Source organism: Stegodyphus dumicola, chromosome 3 (genome assembly GCF_044657685.1).
Source record: "Stegodyphus dumicola isolate Sdum_Otavi_A_Nest chromosome 3, ASM4465768v1".
Lineage (NCBI taxonomy): Eukaryota > Metazoa > Arthropoda > Arachnida > Araneae > Eresidae > Stegodyphus > Stegodyphus dumicola.
Window position 1 is genome coordinate 187,419,531 of NC_140770.1, and position 21,478 is coordinate 187,441,008.

The following is a 21,478-nucleotide window of genomic DNA, read 5'->3' on the forward strand; positions in this document are numbered from 1 at the left end:
ACCATTGGCTGTAAAAATGTAAATATTGGCCATATAAACTTTTATTCTGTCTCAAAAAATTTCAGAAAGGTCACTTCAGCATAAAGTATCCAAACAAATACCTATCACTAAGTTGCCAATATTATTCATTGACAACTTTCCATGGGATTATGGATAATCTGAAAGCACTGAATTCTGCTTTGTTTTTAAACATATGAAATGCATAATGATTCCAAGAAAAGAAATTAAGCTAAACAACTGAAGATCTAGAATTCATCAATCTTTTCAGTTTAGTTCTGTTATAACGACTAAAACATAGGTCAAAACCCTTGTATATAAGCTCATTGTGTTTTGAATTTAGATGAGTCTTGCAGGAGTTATCCTCTGTATGTGCATACAAATTTATTAATTGTTATTATTTATGCATTAAATGAACTTTTTGTGCACTATATCAATTATGCACTTTATATGTATGCTGATTGCAGTTGTTAAAACAAACCATAGCAAGAAGTCCTTCTGCATAAATAGGTGAACTTCCAAAAGTAAAAATGGTTTTGCATGTGCAGTTTTTGAGTATTAGTTACAAAAATACATGATGGTGAATGTCATGTCTTTTCAAATTTCTTTCAGTAAAACATCAAAGTGATGGTATGAAAAAAAGAATAGTGTTTGAAGTTTAAAAGGTTATTTATTTTTAGTAAAAGGGTTCGGTTTAGTTAATGATATATTTTCTTTAAATCAATTTTATGTAATATATGTTCTATTATTTCATTGCTTTTAAAAACAATTAAATTTTAAAATATAAAAATTATTTTGTGCCTTTAAAATGTTATGAAGAAATGTTTAAATTTTATTTTTATATTGTTATATATTTTATCAATATTTTTGCTTATCAAATAATGATTAATATTTTTTAAATCAACAAAAACTGAGTTTTGAAATTAAGAATAGTGATATGAAATTATTTATTCAAATATGAAATGGCTTGTAAAATTCTTTTGATAATATTATTATTGATGAATTATTATTTTAATGCTGAGAAGACCAAGATATATTTCACAAAGCTGGCCAATGGCAGTGTTAGAAAAATCCAATGAATGTGCTAGGATGTTTTTTTCTGATCAGAAAAATGTATTTGAATATTTGCACTGGTAACTGCACAAAATGAGGTTTTTCCTCACTGACTGTCATAATACATCATGTATAGTGAGAATGCTGAATATGATAAAGACTGTGCTGTGTGTAATGAAGATCAGCTAGGAATAAGCACACAAACTAAAAGATGTAGTGTAGTTATTCTGAAAACACATCTAAATAAAGGGAACTATCATATTTTCCTAGAAAAGTGTTCTGTAAAGTGATTTACTGCAGGTTGTTGCAGCAACTATCCGAGGATAAATGTTGTTCAATCACAATGGAGAACCATTTTCATTGAAGTGTTGAATTACCTAAATGCTACATTTTCAACCAGTGGATTGCATGTGGTAGTACATAGTACCATAGCACATGGTAGCACACAAGAGCATAAATCACTGTCATTTCACATCATCATAGTTAGGGTTGTTAACCTTGGCCCTCCTGTGATATTTTAGTGGTTTGCCAGGCTGTTTTTGGTGTAAATCAAATGATTTAATAGTATTATAAAAATTCAACCAATATTGATTTGTATTTATTTATGTTGTGTATTGGAATCCTTTTCATTTGTCATTTGCTGTCACTTCTGCTGCAGTGTTTGCTATTTGTATCTTTTCCATTGCAGCAGCTTTAAAAAAAATTTAAAAAATCCTGGATACATATATTAAATTTAAATATTATTGTCAAGCAATTAAGTTGATGTAACTTAATTTATGAATTAAGCATAGCATGTCTAATTTTTACCTCTAGCCTGCACAATTAGTACGCTTTTTTCTTCTCCTTTTTTTTAAAAAAAACTCTCTTTAAATAAAAATTAATTTTATACATTTAGCTTCTTTTCTTTAAGAACAGCCACCAAACGGTGAAGTCACTGAATGCTGGTAGTTCAGTCTGGAGTTCAAATTCCAGCAAATGGGCTGGCTGCATAGGTGTTTTCATGGTTTTCTCCATGTAGTAAATATGTATATGAGCCAGTTTCCATGTCCTTCATGAAGGCATCACTTTCCTAGGCAGATAACCTTCGAGTGGTTTGCCATAATCAAACAAAACCAAGTCATACCAGTCTTTAAGAGCAAATGAATTTGCATTTTTTTTTTTTTTTTTAAAGTTGAAATTAGTCTATTTAGGAATAGTTCAATATATCTCAGATCTCAGAATTTTCCTCCCTTATATTTTAATTCTGAGGTATCTAATAGTTTTCTTTTAAATATTTTATGTAGTTTTACTGTTTTAATGCTACAAAAGTGCATTTTTCAGAATAAAATTACATGAATAAATTAGGTTGATTGGTAATATTGATTATATATTTTATTGTGTATTTTAGGAGGCATGAAAATCATTACCAGACAAATTTTGCACTTACTTCAGCCGCTGTCCAGAAATTAGGGCTGATGAAAGTGCCTGAAGATCAAGCAGTCCTAGCTTACCATGCCCATAAAACAGAAACAGTGAGCAAAAGAAATCTGAAAAAAGAACATGATTATGATTCAAATTCCTGTTGTTTTGATTCAGAAGATACATTTTCAGATACCAGTTTTAGTACTCTTTCTGGTAAGATGAAGCCTAAAATTTTCATTCCATAAGAATAGTATGAAAGTGATTCTCAATATAATATTTAAATCTTCCTCTCCATTTCAGATGCTGCTTATAGTTTTTGCTTTATTTTTTCCCAGTGTATTTTGTGGTTGTTTTTTTCTAGTTGTTTCCTTTAGTCTTTTCAGTATTGTTTGTTAACTAGGGATAGAGTAATCCAAAATCTCCCAATAAGTATTATTTTTCCCCAAATTATAAATTATGAGGGTTATGAAAAGAAAATCTGAAAACTGGAATAATGAAGTAACTTTTTCTGTTTGAAATTTATTAAAAATTTAAATTACTTTTTCTCTTTTACTTTTCTTGTTTAGAATATTGCAATTCAGAATAGTAGCTGAATGCTGAAAATTTTTGGAGAGGGGGAAAAATATGTAATGATAAAGTGTATCATTGAATAAATTATAATGGATTATACATAAATTTGAGAAAGCTAATTGGAAAGTGAGATTTTTAAATTAAGATTTTCTTTAGCATTGCAAATTGCAACAAAAAGTTTAAATGAAATAGACCATGAGGCTCATATAAAGTGGCAGATGGATTGTTTAAAGTCTTAGTAAAACTTTCTAAGAATAATTCTTGTCTGGAATTATTCTTAGAAATTTCAGAAATACTTAAAATATATTTTAATTTAGTGGCTAAATTCAGTGATATTTAAAATTAATTATCTTTAATTCCTGTACATGATATTTCAAAAAATGATGCAGACTTCAAAAGGTGTAAAAATACATCAAAATTAATTTTTTTCGTTATAGAATGCAGCATTGAATAAGAATAGCTTTTTTGAGTGTATAAAGTATTCATCATTTACAATCTTGAATTCTTCAGAAATGAATCATTATTTTAATGCTGAGAAGACCAAGATATATTTCACAAAGCTGGCCAATGGCAGTGTTAGGAAAATCCTATGAATGTGCTAGGAATTTTTTTTCTGATCAGAAAAATGTATTTGAATATTTGCACTGGCAACTGCATAATGTGCTACCATAGCACATGGTAGCACATAGTATTGCACAAGAGCATAAATCACTGTCATTTCACATCATCATAGTAGGGTTGTTAACCTTGGCCCTCCTGTGATATTTTAGTGGTTTGCCAGGCTGTTTTTGATACGTTAAAAACAAAACTTCTGAGTGCAGCTGTCTCCAGTTCTTTGTTTTTCTTCAGTTTTTCTCATAGAGAAGTTTGCAAGATGTTTGATATTTATCTCAATCAACTCTGCTTTTGTTGAGGGTAAACCGCACCTAAGGTCTTTCTCATGTACTTTATATGCATGTTATTCAGAAATGTGGAAGGGGAAGAGAAAAAAATGAATGGATTTCTGTTTCTCCTGATGTTGCAGTCATTTATTTGGTAAAGGAACAGGTGGATGTTAACATCCTGGTTTGGTTGGCGATAAGCTAGGTTGGTACTATTGATTTAAGCTAAGTTACTCATTTCAGATTTTGAATTTAAGGAGCATTTTTGGTCTTCGAATGAGTGCATAATGGCAAGGCATGATAACAAAAAAGAGAGAAGTTGAAGAAGTATGATTTTTTTTCCAGGAAAAATTGTCATCTCTTTACTTTTCCATTGAGCACAAGAGGAAGGCAGTTTGCCTAATTTGCAATGTGTAACTGTTATGAAAGAATATAACATCAAGAGGCTCTTTGACACTAAAGCAATATAGCAAATCTTCTGCATTAGAAAGAATATTTCAGTAATGTCAGTGAATTAAAATCAAAGCTAAATTGTGAGTTTTTTTTTTTCAGTATAAATAAAGAGTCTGAAAATAGTGTTTGTGTTAGCTATATTATAGCTGAAAAATTGGTAAACATGAGAAACCTTTCATTGAGGGAGAGTTTGTAAAAGAACATCTTTAATGTGCAGTCAATCAGAGGTGCTTTGTCCCTCACAGGCTCAGGCTATTTCAAGCATTAACTTGTCTGGTGTGACAGTAGTGAGATGCATGGAGGATCTGGCAGCAGATATGTTTGATTGTTAAAATCCAAATGCAAGTAAATTGTGTTTTATTCTTTAGTGATGGATGAATCAATAGATATTACACAAGCAGCTCTTTTGTTTTTCATGGCATTGACAGAAACTTGACGAATGTAAAGGAATTAGTCAGTAACATTGCACTTAAAGGGAAAACATGGAGATCAGATTTGCGTTCTTTAAAACATAGGAATCAGATTTATATTCCGTCTGAATATAAATCTGAAACCTTGTCTAATCTATCCTAAAGACCTTGTCCTATCCTAAAAACCTTGTCTAAATATGAGTTAGACGTGAGCAATATGTCTGCCAAGACTGCAGAAGGTGCTCCTTCTGTGACTGAGCAAAAAACAGGACTAATAATCGTACACCTGATGTGAAGGCATCTGGTAATAGTACAATGATGGTTTTTCACTTATCATTCGACAAGAAAATTTGTGCAAGAAGTCATTCTATAACTTTAAATATGTGGTGAATGTTGTTGTAAAAGTAGTTAATTTCATCCAGTCCCAGGCAATTTCAACAAATATTATATTCATATAATTATGGAGAGTTACATGAATGACTTTTTATTTATCAGTTATACTCTATAAGTGAAGGGGGGATGGATAGTTCCTTTTTCATTATTTCCATCACAGATCATTCTTATATCTTAAGTTTTGAAATATAGCCATTTGAAATTGAATTAACTATTTTGCATTACCTTACATAAATATGTATAATCCAGGATTTTAATAGTACTTTTCATTTTTATTATATTATGAAGAACTAAATTTTCATAGCTAGATTTTCATTATTTCTGATTGCTCTTATATAGTTTGGTCATACATATAATCATCATAAAGGTACAAAACTGTTATCCAGTTTCATCTATAAACTCTTTTATAATCCAGTAAAATAACCTGCCGTATACTAGAACTCTGTATAGAACTCCTGGATTCAAAAGAAAATTATTTCCTTTTCCACTTTTCTCTTCCAACATTTCATTTTTTACAGATATGCTTTTATCTAATGTATCTTAAAATTTCTTTATGTTGTATAACAAAATGCTTATTGTGTCTATCTGCCTATTTTAATCTGCAATAGGTTTTCCAAATGAACAGAAATTTCAGATCAGGCTGTTATGCTTGTATTGGATTAAGCATTATTATTAGATTATATCTTTAGAATTTGTTTTTATTAGCATTTGGATCATTAGAAAATATAATATTAAATCAAGTTAATGAAGATCAAGTCATAGAAAGGAAAGTGATAGAAGCAATCAAGAAGTGCGGGGAAAAGGGTTAACTCTGATACGAAAATAATAAAAATAATAATTTATATATGAATGAATAGGAGAGAGAAAAGGAGATAGAACTTAATTATCTTCTCATAATTGTATGTTTTTGTGATGGGTATCGATTAATTATATAAAAGGACCTAAAATTGAACCTTCTTTGCAAACGTTCTTTTTTTAAATTTGAGAACTTTTTCCATGTAATTAATATAGGATTTTTTCCCCTCTTTTAATCATATATTTTTTAACTAATAAATGTAAATATGATGTTTTGTCTATACAGTTCTTTTGTTTGAAAGATCTTGATACATTGATCTTAATATAAATTTCTGTGTAATCCTTATAATTATGTAGCTGGTTTATAATATGCAAGGCAATACAGATTTACTTATCATATATTCAATTTGCATGCACTTTTCTGTGTAAGCATATCACATGTAAGCATATTACACATTATGTTTTAATGCAGTCTTTTGGGCTGTTTTTAGTAGATGAAGGCTCATTAGCTGAATTTAAATGAATTTCATTAAAATACAGTATTTGTATAATAGCTATAAATCATGAAGTTAAGAATCTTAGGATTAATTACATAAAAAGTCATGAAATTTTTTAGATAAAATAAAAGGAAATTATTTCTGAAGATAAGCTATTAAAAAGACCAATAAGAAGTAAGTATACCAGACTGATTAAAAATAATAACCAATATGCCAGTATTATTTGGCAGTGACATTAATGGCAGATATTTTATTATATCAGTTGTTGTTATTAGTTGGTTGATATTTTACTGCATTTTGAGAAATCAAATTGATTCGAAGTGCCAGTTGGACATATGTGTTTTTAGTAGGCAGTGACTTTTGTTACCAGTCCAAATAGTATTAAAAACCTACTGATAAATTTAGTGCATCTCTTGGAAAATTGACTTCAGTAACTCTTTGAATGTTTTCATGGCACTTATGGCAAACTCATGTTTTGAATGGCATGTAAAATACAAGCATGCCAAATACAAGCATGACAGAAAAAAGCATGAAAAGAAATTAGAGTTTAAGGAAGGTTTATGAGAAAATGGATGACTACCATTATACATAATAAAGAATAAATCAAAGAATCCAAGATAGGCTTAGAAGGCAGTGAAGACAATGTTGATAAATTTTTGTAACCTGGAGGGGACTGAGCACCAAAAAATTCATCTCCTTAGATCAAATTAATCAGTAACCTGAAGGAGAGTGAGCACTGAAAATTCATCCTTCTAGATCAAATAATCAGTACATTGTTTTATTGTGCTGGTTTTCAGCTGAGCAAGATATTCATCATCGAAGATGTCGTCCATAAGCAAAATTAGAGGAAATAGTGTCTTCACTAAGAAAACAGACCAAGCCTTAAAGGTGCAATAATTTTTGGCAGAAATAAACTTGACAGTAGTCCTCTTCACCAGATTAGGCACACCTTTTGACTTATTGTTATTTCTTAGGCCTTCTTAACCCTTTCTTAGGTTCTTTCATAAGTTGAAACTGAATTATCATTATTTTGACATAATGGGAGATTTGAAGGGAAAATCAGAGGTCAAAAGCATCTAAGGGATGTATTTCAAGAACTGGGATTGGTGCATGAATGTAGAAAGACATTCGTTTGAGACCGTATTTCATTCTGGTAAATTTTCAAAATTTAGTTTACCTAGTCCAGTGTGTTTTTAATCAGCCTGGTATTATTCAGTTTGAGAATGGGAAGGAGGAAAATAAGGACCAGTTTGAAGGTTTTGTATTTAATCTTTGAAAATAGGAAAATTTACTGAAGTAAAAGCATTAAATTTGATCTAAACATGAAACTACAATAAATTTTAAAAAAATCATAATTTTTATTAAAGTAAAATGAAATATAAATCTAAAAACTCGTATTGAAAGCCTTCATTTAAGTATGGTTAGTAACACCCAAAAGACTGCACTCATAACAGTGCATTGGAAAATCATTTGAGCTCTTTTTAACATAGCATCTAATCTGAGGTTGTAGTGTGCGAGAAGATAATATTCTAGTGATCTTTATTTAAAAGAAATTATGTATCAAGAACTTTGTATGTACTAGATTTTATTTGAATTGAGAGAAATAAGCTTCAGCTGCTTCATAAAATAAATGATTAATATGTTATAAAATTGTTTGAAATTTTGCTGAGTAGAATTTAAATTGAGTATGCATGCAGATATGAAAATATCTTCTAGAAATTGTGTTTCGCTGCATGTCTTTACTTTGTGATGATGTCCAAAGAAGTGAAGTAACATTTCTTCAGCAGGAACAGAAGATGGTTTGTTTGCTAACTTAGATGATGAAGATGAGCTTCGACCAAGTGCAGAAAGTGAACTTCTTGAACTTAACAAGATATTGACTGATGTTGATGCTTCACTTCGCACAAAAATAATGTCTCAAGTTGAATCGTTAATTGCCAAGTACCGTAAGTGCCTCAGTGTTGCTGTTCAGGGGAAGAAACTCTATCAGATGGTTAGTATTGATGGCTATTCAGATGCTACATTCACTAACAAAAATGATTGTTTACCCAAAGTCATGTTTAATAAGTGTCAGTATAGCATGCATCTATTAAGTTATAGTGCAGCTGCTTTACATGCATCATCTTCTATAGTTATACCTTGCTGCAATAATTAAATTTATTCACTAGTGTTTTTGAAATGCACCGAATCGTATTCAATTATTGGAGTGAATATTATAAATTTACATGTAAAGAATTTGCATATATGAAAAAATTAAATGAATACAATTTATTCACAAGAAGAGTGATTATTTTTTTGTAAATTAATTTATTCAAAGAATGTGGTATTAAAAGAGTTCCTGAAAGGCAAAGTCTTTGGTAAGATCTTGAATGAAAGTCTTTAATATGCTATCTATGCAGTATAATAAAATATGAATTATATCAGCTTGCATGTAATTACAAATTGAGGAAGTAAAGACTTGCAAACAGTGTCACAGTTTGTGCATGTATAGACTGCAGATGCATGTAAAATGAATAGTTTATGAACTGTTAGATGAAGGATGTGAAATATGACAAACAGTGAATGATAGATAAGAATTTATGTGTACTGAGATAGAATTTTTTTAATGAATCGTGTAGCTTCGTCAGAAGTTTCTATAACATAAAATTAATTTGAAATTTTGTGCAAGATGAGTCACTGATGTTAGCAGAAAAATTTTCTGAGATGTTTCAGAATTTGTATTTGCTGAGAGTATTTTACATGCTTTTGTGGAAAATGTATTCAGAACTTGTTTAAGTGTTTTATGTTTTGAAATTATTTCTCTAAAATAAATTCAACAATTATAAATTATTCAAAATATTTCAGTTACAAATGTTAGTTGCTTTAAGGAGTGCATCTGATTTTGTTATGCTAACAAATTACAGTGAAACTTACCTAAGACAGTCAGTTTCAGGCAATTTTGATCTTCTGTTGAGATAGCCATTTTGGAGACTATAACTGTCTGTGTTTTTAAGAACATTACTTATATTCTTAGAAATCCTGGATCCATTTTGAGATGGTTAGGTAACCATTCTAGGCCTTAACCAAGAGAGGTTTCTCTGTATATTATAAGTGAGCTAGTTTTCTGGCTAGCTTGATCTAATGCCTACTCCTAGATTATTTTGTGTGTGGGTTACTAAAGACCATGTTTATGCAACTAAATCACTTATTGTGTTGAATTTACTTCTACAAAACGAGCCTTCTTCTTCTTCTTTTTTTTCCTTCTGAGGAAAGAAAACTTATGCATATGTATATATATATATATAAAGTCATTTGAATTGCTAATACAGCTTGATATGCAGTACAACTGGCATTAAAAAAAAAAAAAAAAAAAAAAAAAAAAAAACAGTTTGTTATTCATATCTGAAATGTGTTCAATACTATATTATCTTCCTGTTATTTAGAAAAACTACTTAAGTAAATTTAATAAAATGCAGATTTCGCCTATAAATGTAATCAAAACCTGCTATGTATTTGTTTTAAATTAGCTTGTTTTTCTATTAATTGTAAGTTTTAATTTTTCAGGAGTTAGAAAAGATTCATTATACACAAAGAGGAAAGCTACGTAAGTTACAAGAAACAAATAAGTACCTTAGAAAAGAAATGCGAAAACTTCAAAATAGTACTAATGTTCTCATCATTAATAATAATGAACAGTGTGTTGAAAGCAAGAATTTGAGGATGACATCAGTCCTTGCTAATCCTCATACTGAAGAAAAGGAAAAAGAAATTGCAACTGATGACAAAACAGAAAGCAAACTAGTTATTCATTCAGAGCAAGATGATGGTGTACTTGTAGCAGAAAAGCAAGATACAATTGTCTTAGCGGCCAGCCCTACCCTGCCAAAGCAGTCCCCTAATGTAGAAGCTGAACCTCTTGGAAAATGAACCTTTTGCTGATTTCTATGGTGCTCATTCAATTTCAGAGGCAAGATATTTGCCTTTTGTTAAAAGTTGTGATCAGTTCTTTTTCCAGTGTTCCCTATGAAGTACAAGTGGCTTTTATAGTCATTGTCGTCATGCACAGTGGCTGTGAGCCAAAATTGCAGTCATTTATGCGAGTGCCAGTGCTAACATTCATCATTCTTTCCAAGGTTTTATGTTATCATGTATTTAAAGAAAACAGTTAAAATATTATGACGAAAAGGGGAAGTACCTGCATTTTTTTCAAAAAATTTTGTAATATATTGTTTTCTGTTGAATTTGAAAATGAACTCCCACCTTGCTTTTTTTTTTTTTTTTTTTTTTGTGTGTGTGCGTGTGTGTAAATTTCTTTAGAAAAGTATAAATTTGTAAATAGCTTTTTTCATAGAAGTCATTTTGAACACTCTCCATTCGTGTACATCATCATTTAGGAAACAATCTCCTCCTTCCTAATGGATAATTTTTTTAAATAATTTAAAGCATCTTGTAAAAAAAAAAAAAAAAAAAAAAAAAAAAATGTCCTGTGTCATTGCTTAATGTATACATAAATGTGTAAAGTGATGTAATGTTTAACAATTTAAATACAGGCTTTTAATAATTGTCTTTTGCCTATGGCTGTTTCCTCTGTATAAATCAAATAAGAAGCCTTCTTGACTTAACACTGTTGTTAAACATTGTTCAATTTTACATATTTATGCTTAACATAAAATTATGGTACTTTCTAACTGTCTGCACCCCTACCAAAAAGTTGTGAATTTTTTTGTGATTAATTTATTGGAAACTAATACTTAGCCATTTTCAAAATGGTGGTGCACTAAGAATTAGATACAAGAATACTCAGTCAATAAAATTAAAAATATAAAAACCATCTAACCTTTTTCGAGAAATCTTTCGTTTTTGCACTATTGTTCTTCCCATGTACACAACAACCTGTTTCCACTCAAAAAACATCAGAGAATTACACGAACAAAACAGGTATGTTCTACATACAAACCTGGATTGCCACATGAATACTCTTTGGCAGTATTATGGATTTGCCACATAACTATTTTGGTGACATACTGCTTTGCCTCATGAATACTTTTCATTGGGGGTGCAGATAATCAGAAAGTGTCAAAGTTATTTACTTATACACTTCTATGCATTTATTATGACTAATATAAACTTTTTAAAAGGTGATCTAAATTCTGGTACATTTAAAATGCTAATGCTTTGAAATTAAGTGAGATTTTTATCACCTAGTGTATTAAACGTTCAAACTACTTTTAAAAGTTTCTACTAGTCGTAAAAAGTATTTTCTATTATTGAATTGTTCAGATGTTTTATTCTCGTTTATGAAATACCTGAGTATACAGCGTCCAAATTTCAAGTATCCATTGCTTTACATTGCATGCATGTTAAAAATGTATTTACAGTCTGTTTTTTTGGGGGGAGAGGGTTGATTTTAAAATTATTTGTGGTATACTACCTGATTATAAATTATACAGTTGTTATATTTAAACTATTGGCTTGCATTGTATTATCCTTTGAACTTCAGGACTGTCAATTGATTAATATATTTATTCAAATGCTTCATATAAAAAATATTGATTTGCTGTAATGTCATAAAGTACCCTTGAAAAAAATGTGCTCTTATTATTTAGTAATGAATTATGCATGAATCACCGTGATTAAAAATTTTCGGGATAAAATATTTAAAAAAAATTCATATAGTCATAATTTGAGAGAATCACTGTGATTAAAAATTTTCAGGATAAAATATTAAAAAAATTTGATATAGTCATAATTTGAGTGTTAATAATAATTGTAGTATAATTTTGCATTGATTTATTTTTATCTTAATTAAAAAAATTGCTGCAACAATTGGTTTACTATAATTTGAGTTTTTTAACTGTTTGAAAATAACATGCAAATGAATTTGTCTTATATTTAAAAAAAAAAAAAATTGTTTGTATCATGCTCAACTATGTGAATATATAATTTTTTTATTCAGTTTAAAATTGTATTTGTAACCACAAGCTTATGTTTAGCTTAAAGATTAGGTTACCTTACTTAAATATAGCAAAGCACATGAGACTATCTGCCTAAGGAAAGGGATGCCTTTGTGAAAGACTTTCTAAGGAAAATTGGCTCATATTCACATTATATATGAGGAAAACCAACCAATTCATCCACACTTGAACCAGGTCAAACTACCAGTATGCAAATTGTTGAGGCTGAAAGTACATTTTTATAATTCTTAATGTTAATGAAATAATTCTGTGAAATATTATTTAGTACTACATTTTTGCAACAAATAAACAAAAGCAAAGGCATTTTAAAAATTTGGTTGTACTCAGTACACAGAAGCGAACAATGGCATAACTGGGCGGTCAAGGGAAAACATGTATACCTGGTTCACAACATCCAGGGGGCAGCAAATAGATGCTACAGAACTTTAGAATAAAGTGTTTTCTATTCTTAGCAAACAGCATGGGATGTGAAATCTTCAGCTGTCCCCAGACACTGAAAACCCTAGGTGGTGAAAGTTCCTCTTTCTTTCTGTATTTGTCAAAATATAAAGAGACTCTGGAGGTGAAAGTTTCTTGCATTTATGAACAGTTTTTTTCAGTGCCATTTTCAGCAAATTGACATTCTTAGATCCTGCACTGTAATTTTTAATCTATAGTTTTTGATTTAGTGTATAGTTTTTGATAGCAGAAAAAAAGAAGGCATGTTAGAGGTAAAAGGAAATATTAGTCACTAAAATTTAACATTTAAGTCTAATCTGCTTTACTGATCAAGGCTTCATTGATTATAAAGAGTTGAATATCTTAATTTTAAACTTGTATAAATCAAGAATTTTTTTAGATAAAAATCTGCTGTGTTTTAAACTTTTCTAGCCAATCATTGCATTTTCCATCTTAATAAGAATGAATTAAAAAATCCCTTATTTCATATATAACAAGCTACCAAATTTCATATATAACCAGATAAACTTGCATTAAAGCAAAGGATACTTGATTATTCCTGTATACCATTTTAGAATTACCTCATTTTTAAAATTTTTTTTCATATTTAATTTCAAATTAAATATATGTCAGTTGTTTTAAAAAATTAAAAAAAAATGTACATAAAGCATTTCACAGGAATATATTTAAGTTGATGGGTAAACAAGTTTCTATATTTGTCAAAATATTGTAAATTTGTTCAACTTGTCAGGCAAGGGCATGTTGTGAATGATTAGGTTTGTTTTCATGGTTTCATACTTATGTTTTGAGAAATGTGAAATGCCAAACTTTCTGGTAAAATAAGTACAAATTTTTTTTCATCACAATTTGAATCATAAACTTCTGTGAAAATTTAGAACTGCCATTGTGTTTGTTATACTGTAAACATTTGCATCATTCTTTTTCCCCCTTCTTTGCTGGTAAGTTTATTTTTAAAGGAAAAAAAGTGTTTCATCTTTAAACCATAAATGAAATATTTTATTTTTTGTTTGTAAAGAGTCACTTGTTTTACAAAGCACTTTCTGAATTTTAATAATTAAAATTTTTATGGATTTTTGTTATTTTTTCTTCAGTTTTTCTTTTTCCTTTTAGATTTTTATTGTTGGTAAAAATTAAAACAAGCAAAATTCAATTATGTTATTGTAAAATGTAATCAGAAATCCTGCGTTTAATATGTTTATATCATATGTAATGAAAAATATATTTGCAATAAAAGTACTATATTGGTCATTTTAATTCAGTATGATGCAATATTGTTAGCAAATTTGATAAAATTTATATGTTATGGAGAAAAATTGTTCATAGCACTTTTAATATGTGCACTTATATTTGAAAAAAAAAATAATTTACTTAAATTTATCCTTAGTCTGATTATGCAATGTAAATATAAGGTTGGTTAGTATTTTTTGTTTTATTAAAAAAATTATCTTTTTAATGAGAATCATTGTGTAGTCTTTTTTACCTTTCTCACCCCCCAGCAAAAGGAAAAATCTTTCTGTTCAGTGATATAACTTAAATGTAATGATAGCAAACTGCTGCTAAGCATTCTTTATTGGATAAATTATTTATTTTTTAATATCCAATGAAGCATTCCATTAAATTTTATTGCTTTAGTTGGAGTTATTGAGATTATTTGTTTTTATTTCACATGTTTCTGAAAATGCATGATAAATATTGAAATACTGCTTTCTAGGCTAGCAGTTGTTCAGCAATAACATTGGCTTACAAGCAGACATTTCTGTGTTAAAGACCTCTAGTAATTTTACTTTTTTAAACCAGTGATTTTTCTTCCATTATGATGTCCTTTTTTATGTAAATTAAAATTTACAAAACATTAATTTTGTTTTCTGTGTTTAAAGATTTTCCATTTATTTGTTTGATATATATTTCAATTGAGAAAAGTGTTCTTGTTAGTTGTACAGTGTATAATATTGAGAAGGCTGTAGCCTTTTTTATTTACCTGTAGTTTGTTACATTAAGGATTGTGATTGGAGAAGATGTCTGGCCTTAAGTATTGTACATAAAACATGTTTTCAACATACATTTTAGTGTATGTGGAGAGGTTGTCTGAATATGAGTGATTGAGGTGAGTCATTTATGACTAGTGATACTTTTTGCATTAAAGCCAGAGTAGTTAAGAGTGAAAAGAAACATCAAGTGTGATATTAAAGCTTTGTTTTATCTTTCCATTCAAAAATGAACTTGAACATATAATATATTTGGAATTGTTTTTCCAGTTTTCCAGAAATATGAAGAAAAAAAATTACTTCTCTGTCAATACCATTCTTTTGCTTTCTTTTGAAATACTGAATTTTGTTTCCTCTGTGATACTGAGAAAGAAACTTTAAAAATTAATTTTCTTTCTGTGAAGTTGTTTTTATTATACATTCTTCAATATCTGTGTATTCATATGAATGAGAGAATGGACTTTTAAAATTATAATTCTTAATTTCATTGTTAAAATTGCTTCTTTTGTGTAAATTATGCTATTTGAGACTTAACTTTTCATGTTTAATGTGTAGGAATCGATATAAAAGTTAAACATATTTGATCAGAATCTTATTAATATCTGTGAATTTATCTTTAAAATATAATGAAAAAAATTATGGGAATCAAAAAAAAAAAAAAAAAAAAAAAAAAAAATTGAAAGGGGGGAGTAAACATTTCTTAATTTTCAGTAATTGCTAATTCTGAGAAGCTGAGTAAAAACATTTGCATCTGTGCAAGTTATTTGCAAAATTTTTTTCCATGTGCCTATTTTGTAATATTAAATTCTTATGTTTCTCCTTTGTAAAATATTCTCCATGTATTTGCAGTTTTGTATATAAAGTAATAACATGAAAAAAGTAGGTATACATTTATTTATGAAATGAAAATCAAAATAAACTGAAACATCAGACTTAAGTCTTATGTGTGCAATGGCTTGCAAAGTGATTCCTTTTGGATGAATGTATACTCTGGTGTGTTTTTGTAGAAAGGGAGTTTTTTAAAGCACCTGGAGTACTTTTAATATTTTTAACCATAACTGAGGTTTCTTCTTCTCAGTCTTTCCCAGCTGGTCATGTTATTCATTATTTTGAATTTATTAAATTAATAGAGCTGTAAATTAAATATATTCCACCTGAATACATAGTCTCCATTATAAATAGGTATTTTTTGTTTTCAGTTTTTAATCCCCCATTTTTAGTCTCTGATTTGATTTTTTAATAATTTGATTTTTCTTATTTATTAATATTAGTAAAAAACATAGTTAATGCATTTTCCCTTGATGTTCTTACCCCCCGTAATAATGAAAACAAGTCGTCTCAAACTGAAGCAGTTTTAAGTGGGCCACGAAGGCATTTCAATTATGAATTTATTGCAAATACAGTGTTATAAAGATTTTAAGATTATAATTATTTACTGCATTTATTGGAGTTTACATTATTTTAACTACTACTAACCCCTTCTATCCTAGTGTATCATATATGAGACTGCTAAGTTTTCCTCCTTGGGCACACCGTATTAAGTATGATAAGGATGTGAAGTTTCACTGATGGCCCATTGTATCATACTTGATATGCTGAAGTCAAAGGTTTTATTTCGGATTTTAAATGTGCATAATTTATGCCAGAATGCTGAAAAAAGTTACAGAATAGAGTCTGTACAGTGTCAATATTTTTGAAATTAACATTATTTGTTATTTTATTCTGCAAACATAAAAACATGATACTAGCAACACATGTTTCTGATTTAGAAATGTTTCACGCAGCTCAAGCGGCTAAAAATTTTTTAAAATAAATATGAGAATAGGATATAATAAATAATGATATATAAATTCTTATGTTTTTACTTCGTAATTGTATTGAAATAATTTACACATGAAAATATAATCATTATTACTAATATTGCACTTTTAACTTGTTCTGAATTTTCCTTTTTATTTTTAGTAGTAGTAGAATTTTTTTATTTTTGTATAAGAAATAACATTTAAGTAACATCTTTGAGAAATAAAATATTTAGATAGAAAACAGGTTTTAGGAATTATTTTTACATGTTAGATTAATTGCAAAATGCATATGAGCACACTGTCACGTTCAGTCCTTCAAGGTCATGGGCACATGGAAAAGCATCATTCGCTCAACATTGGAAATGAAGGGGTTAAAAACTAACATGAATAACACATCAGAAAATCTATAATAGAGCTAACTAATATACAGTATGCTTTAAATCTTATTATTCAAAGATTTTAAAGATGCGGAGATTACAACTTTTATTCATATGTGTCAAAAATTAAACCAGTAATGATTTCTTTGCGCTAAGAATAATCACTTTGTCAGAAGCACATTTATATGTGAACACCTTTTTTTTTCATAGTTGAAAATTAATAAGGGAAAAAGTTCATAATTATTTACATAGAAAGATGTATATTCTTATTTATGGGTAAAGTTTTCATGATTTCCTTCAGTTTAAATAAAATTATTTACTGATTAATTAAACATGTTAGAAATATTTTAAATAAAGTCACTCTGAAATTTGAATACTATATAGCTGTCAGTTATTTGTATTACAAAGTGTAACCACCAAAAATATCTTGCAGGTATGAAACTTTAGATTTAGATAGAAAATACATAAATGTTTGAATATTTTTTTCTTTTCTGATAGTTTCTTTATGTTTGGAAAAGTACTTAGTAAATGAACTCTAAAATTGATTTTAAATACTTTTTATTTTGTCAATGAAAAAAGCTTCAGTTTTGTTATGAAAAATTTGGCCTGCCAACTGTTTTCATATCATGCATAAGGTCCACTAGCCATTTGAGTTTGAGACCACTTCATATAGACTGTTTATTTCTTGAAATTATATTGAGTTTTTAAATTTTAAAAATGAGCAAAAAAATTTGTTTTATTTTCATTTTCATGTTTAGTTTATGAAGAATTTTAATTTATTCTCTTAAAGCCTAGTTTTATACAGCTGTATGAATACCTTTTGTTTACTTTGCTAAATGTACAAAATATGTACATATATATTTTCTTTTCCTTTAATCGGGTGCTTCCTTTTTATTACATAATTCTTTCTTTCTTTCTTTTTCTTTCTTTCTTTTTTTTTTTTTTTTTTACTAAATTTAGACTGGGATAGGCTTTACTTAAGGTACAATTTAATTGGTCCCATATTTTTATTGAAATGTTTTACAATATATGTTGCAAATGTAAATGTTTTTTTTTCTTTATTTTTTAACTTGCATATGGATGGCTGAGGATTATGCAGATTGCTTTTGCATTATTGAAAATTGTGAGAAAACTGTTTCTTTCTCGATCTTAATCTGCTTTTAAATAGTTAAAAGGAAAAGAGGAAAAAATAGTATGTTGTTTGCCAAATTTATTATTGTGAATTCTAATTACTTAGAGTTCCCATGTACCAATTGTTATTTGTAAACAATCTTTAAGCACTATTATGTAGCATCTGAAAGATGTCAATGTCATCATTGCTTTAGTAAGATTCGTACGTAAATAATTGGCTTCATCTCTTCACTTTCATCTACTGTGGTATAGCGCAAAAAATATTGTGCCTTAGAATATTGTGGCATTTTATTTTTTATTTTAATATTATTGAAAGTTTTCAAAAAGTATGTTTTCATAAGTTTTAGGTTTCAGGTTGGGCATTTATCATCAGTGGAAAAAGCAGACAAAATCTGCACATTTTTTAAGTTCATACTTTTATACTGAGCAATGGTGGATGTACAATTTTTCACTTGTGACAGCAACTGCTGCTGTGTAAATGGCTTTGGCTTAGCAATTAATAATTTTGTGTGGCAGTAGCATCATCTGTTGTTTACATAGCAAGTGAATTATGAAAGTTGTGATAGAAAGATCACAAATAAAGGCTTCGTTAGTAGATTAATTAGAACACACAGTAATAAAAGGACATTCTTAATGCTACCAAATAATAATGATTATAATAATAAATTCAAGATCATTTAAATCGATTTAAATTCTTAATTTTTTTTTAAAGAAGTCCACAGAAGAATGTTTTTCAAAGCTTAATTATGATGAATATATAACACACACTGGTGAGGATATTTATTGAAAAAATAAAGGATTGTAAACTTGGTATAATCTTTATATCACATTTGTATTGTATAGGCAGTTTTTAGATAGATTTTAGAAATTTAAAAAAATTCCAAAAGAGTCGCAAAATTATAAAAATTTATTTAATTTTTATAACTTTGTAACTTTTTTTGGAAATGTACTACTCAGTGCATGCATTATAAGCAACAGTACAATAATGTAAAAGAATTTTTTACACATTTTTTAGATATAGCAATTTCCTGTGTGTTTTTGCTTATATCCACCATTGTTACCAAAGTAATTTGTTTCTGTTTCATGTAGTGACAGGTTTGTCTGGATACACAGTAACTGTAAAAAGCATGCATGAAAGAAGCTGTTTTCACACATTAAAAAGAAAGGACTGTTCGTGGATGGTTAGTAGTTGCATTGTTAAGTGGTGGCCTTTTTGGGGAAAGCAATGGCAAAACAATTTTGAAGCAAATAATTAAATTTTTCTTTCTGATTGAATACATACTGCTATTATGATTACTTTTGTCAGTTGTAATTTTTTTTAGCATTCAGCAATATTTTTTAATTTTCCAAAAATATAAAAAATCTATTTTCATGATAATATATAATTGTTCTTTAGGCCACTCAGAGCAACTGTATGATTAGTAGTCTTGCAAAGATATGCAGAAAAAGGGCTTAATATCTGAAATATAAAATTACTTATAGTGTAACCTCATATTTAAATCGAATAACCCGGACCTGGCATTTAATAATCCGATAATTATTTTAAATAAATTTCAAACACTTTGCTGCAACATAAAAGTGATGCTTTACATTATTTTTATGAGGATAATTAAAAAGCATTTCATGATTGCACCTTGAAATTCAGACAATCTTCTATTTATTATTAAAAAATCAATATCATACATTTTTAGTGAAAAATTCAAAAAGGGCATTTGAACAACAATTATGAGTTTATAAAAGCTGCATTTACTATATTTTTATCAAGTTCTAAAGTGTTGAATGATTTTCCCATGCTTATTTATACATATTCACATACATATTGAGCCTTAATTGCTTAGATAAAATGGTGTTAATTTTTTTTCTGCAAAATTTTTGGAACAGCTTAGACAATTTTCTGTCATTTATCTTATAAAATATTTTAAATTTACTATTTAATGTACAGTAACAACAAAACAAAACAAAACAAACAAAAAAAAAAAAAAAAAAAAACCATAAATGTACAAACATTTTGTTCTAGTCACTTTGTTAGATTTATGAACTTTTAGTACAATGGACGATACTTAAAAACCCAAAAAGCATCCAATTATTTACCATTCACTGGTGTTGCATTTATCGCCTGCAGTAATTAAGTTTGAATTTTGTGAAGCCTTTAATGTGTAAAATTCTGAAATGCATTCTGTTTAGATTTTAACAACAACTTGTAACATTGTAAGATTACAACTTGTAACAGTTTAACTGAATTTGGTTCTGAATCAGAAGAAATCTGCTTTCTTTTCCAAATTAATATTGTTATTATTTTCCCTGTAATTAAAAAAATATTATTTACTAGTATTATTATTATTATTCGCTAACATTTGACACTTTATTGCAAAACTGATTTTGATAATTAAAATTTTAAAATCAAATTTCACTTAAGACTCTTCAAGAGGGCAAAAATGGATAATGTGTATTTAATTTCTGTTCTTTTTCATGTGGCTCGAGGGAATAAGAAATAAAGTTATTCAATTTGTGGATCACTGCAAAAGTAATTATAATTAATTTTTCAAAGTAATGTTATATTTCATCTTTTGAAAAATCTAAACTAATAAAATATTTTTGGCCTTATGTTAATATACTCTTGAAAATTTATTGCATAATTATGATCCTTTGCATCATAATAGAATCAATTAAATTAAGTCAATAATTGCCTGTATGAATTAATTTGACGCCATTGCTTTTCAAAGATTGATTATGGACCAGAGTGTATTAGTAAAATGTTTAGGACCATGTGTAATTCGGAGGGCATGTGTAGTTCCTTTGTGATGGAGAAACAAACACAAAGTTATTTTGATAACTAAAATGTTTACTTGGCACAATTTCTTTTTTTCTTGTACAGATTCATTTCGATATAGTGTGAGTCAGTGGAATTGTCATTGCATTGATGAGTGATAAGTTCCATTACTTCCTCCAACTCTGAAATCTGCGTCTCTTATATGCGCTAAATGTGATTTAATGCTATTCCAATATGTTATCCGATCCAGTTTCAATAAATGCCTGGTAATTTATCTTGTTCACTACAATTATGTTGTAAAGTGCTGCACTATCTGATTTTTAAGTAAGTATCATATTGGAAATGATAATGATGAAAAATAAAAATGTAATTCTTATTCATTTTACTGCAGTTAAATGAATCAGTGTATATGGTTTTATTTTTGTTATGGCATTCACTGTCAAACTGTAAAATTTCTTTATTTTCTGGGAGTGTAAAATAGTGGTAGAAGGAATGTAATTTTTTTATATATTGGGATTTAAAAAAAAAATTGCATGTATAAATATCAGTA

The 21,478-nt window shown here is 28.4% G+C and overlaps 1 protein-coding gene across 2 annotated transcripts in view; it reads left to right on the forward strand.

Annotated features, from left to right (window-relative positions):
- Positions 1-20,154, forward strand: part of Snoo (Sno oncogene) — a 361,064-nt gene extending 340,910 nt beyond the window's left edge. Inside the window, exons 3-5 of one of the 2 annotated variants that reach the window (XM_085813704.1) lie at positions 2,438-2,664; positions 8,235-8,443; positions 9,994-20,154. In XM_085813704.1, coding sequence (XP_085669830.1) covers positions 2,438-2,664; positions 8,235-8,443; positions 9,994-10,356 — 799 coding nt within the window. In that variant the 3' untranslated portion in view covers positions 10,357-20,154. The remainder of the gene's footprint in view (positions 1-2,437; positions 2,665-8,234; positions 8,444-9,993) is intronic. The other variant, XM_085813705.1, reaches the window with a different exon arrangement.
- Positions 20,155-21,478: the final 1,324 nt, after the last annotated feature.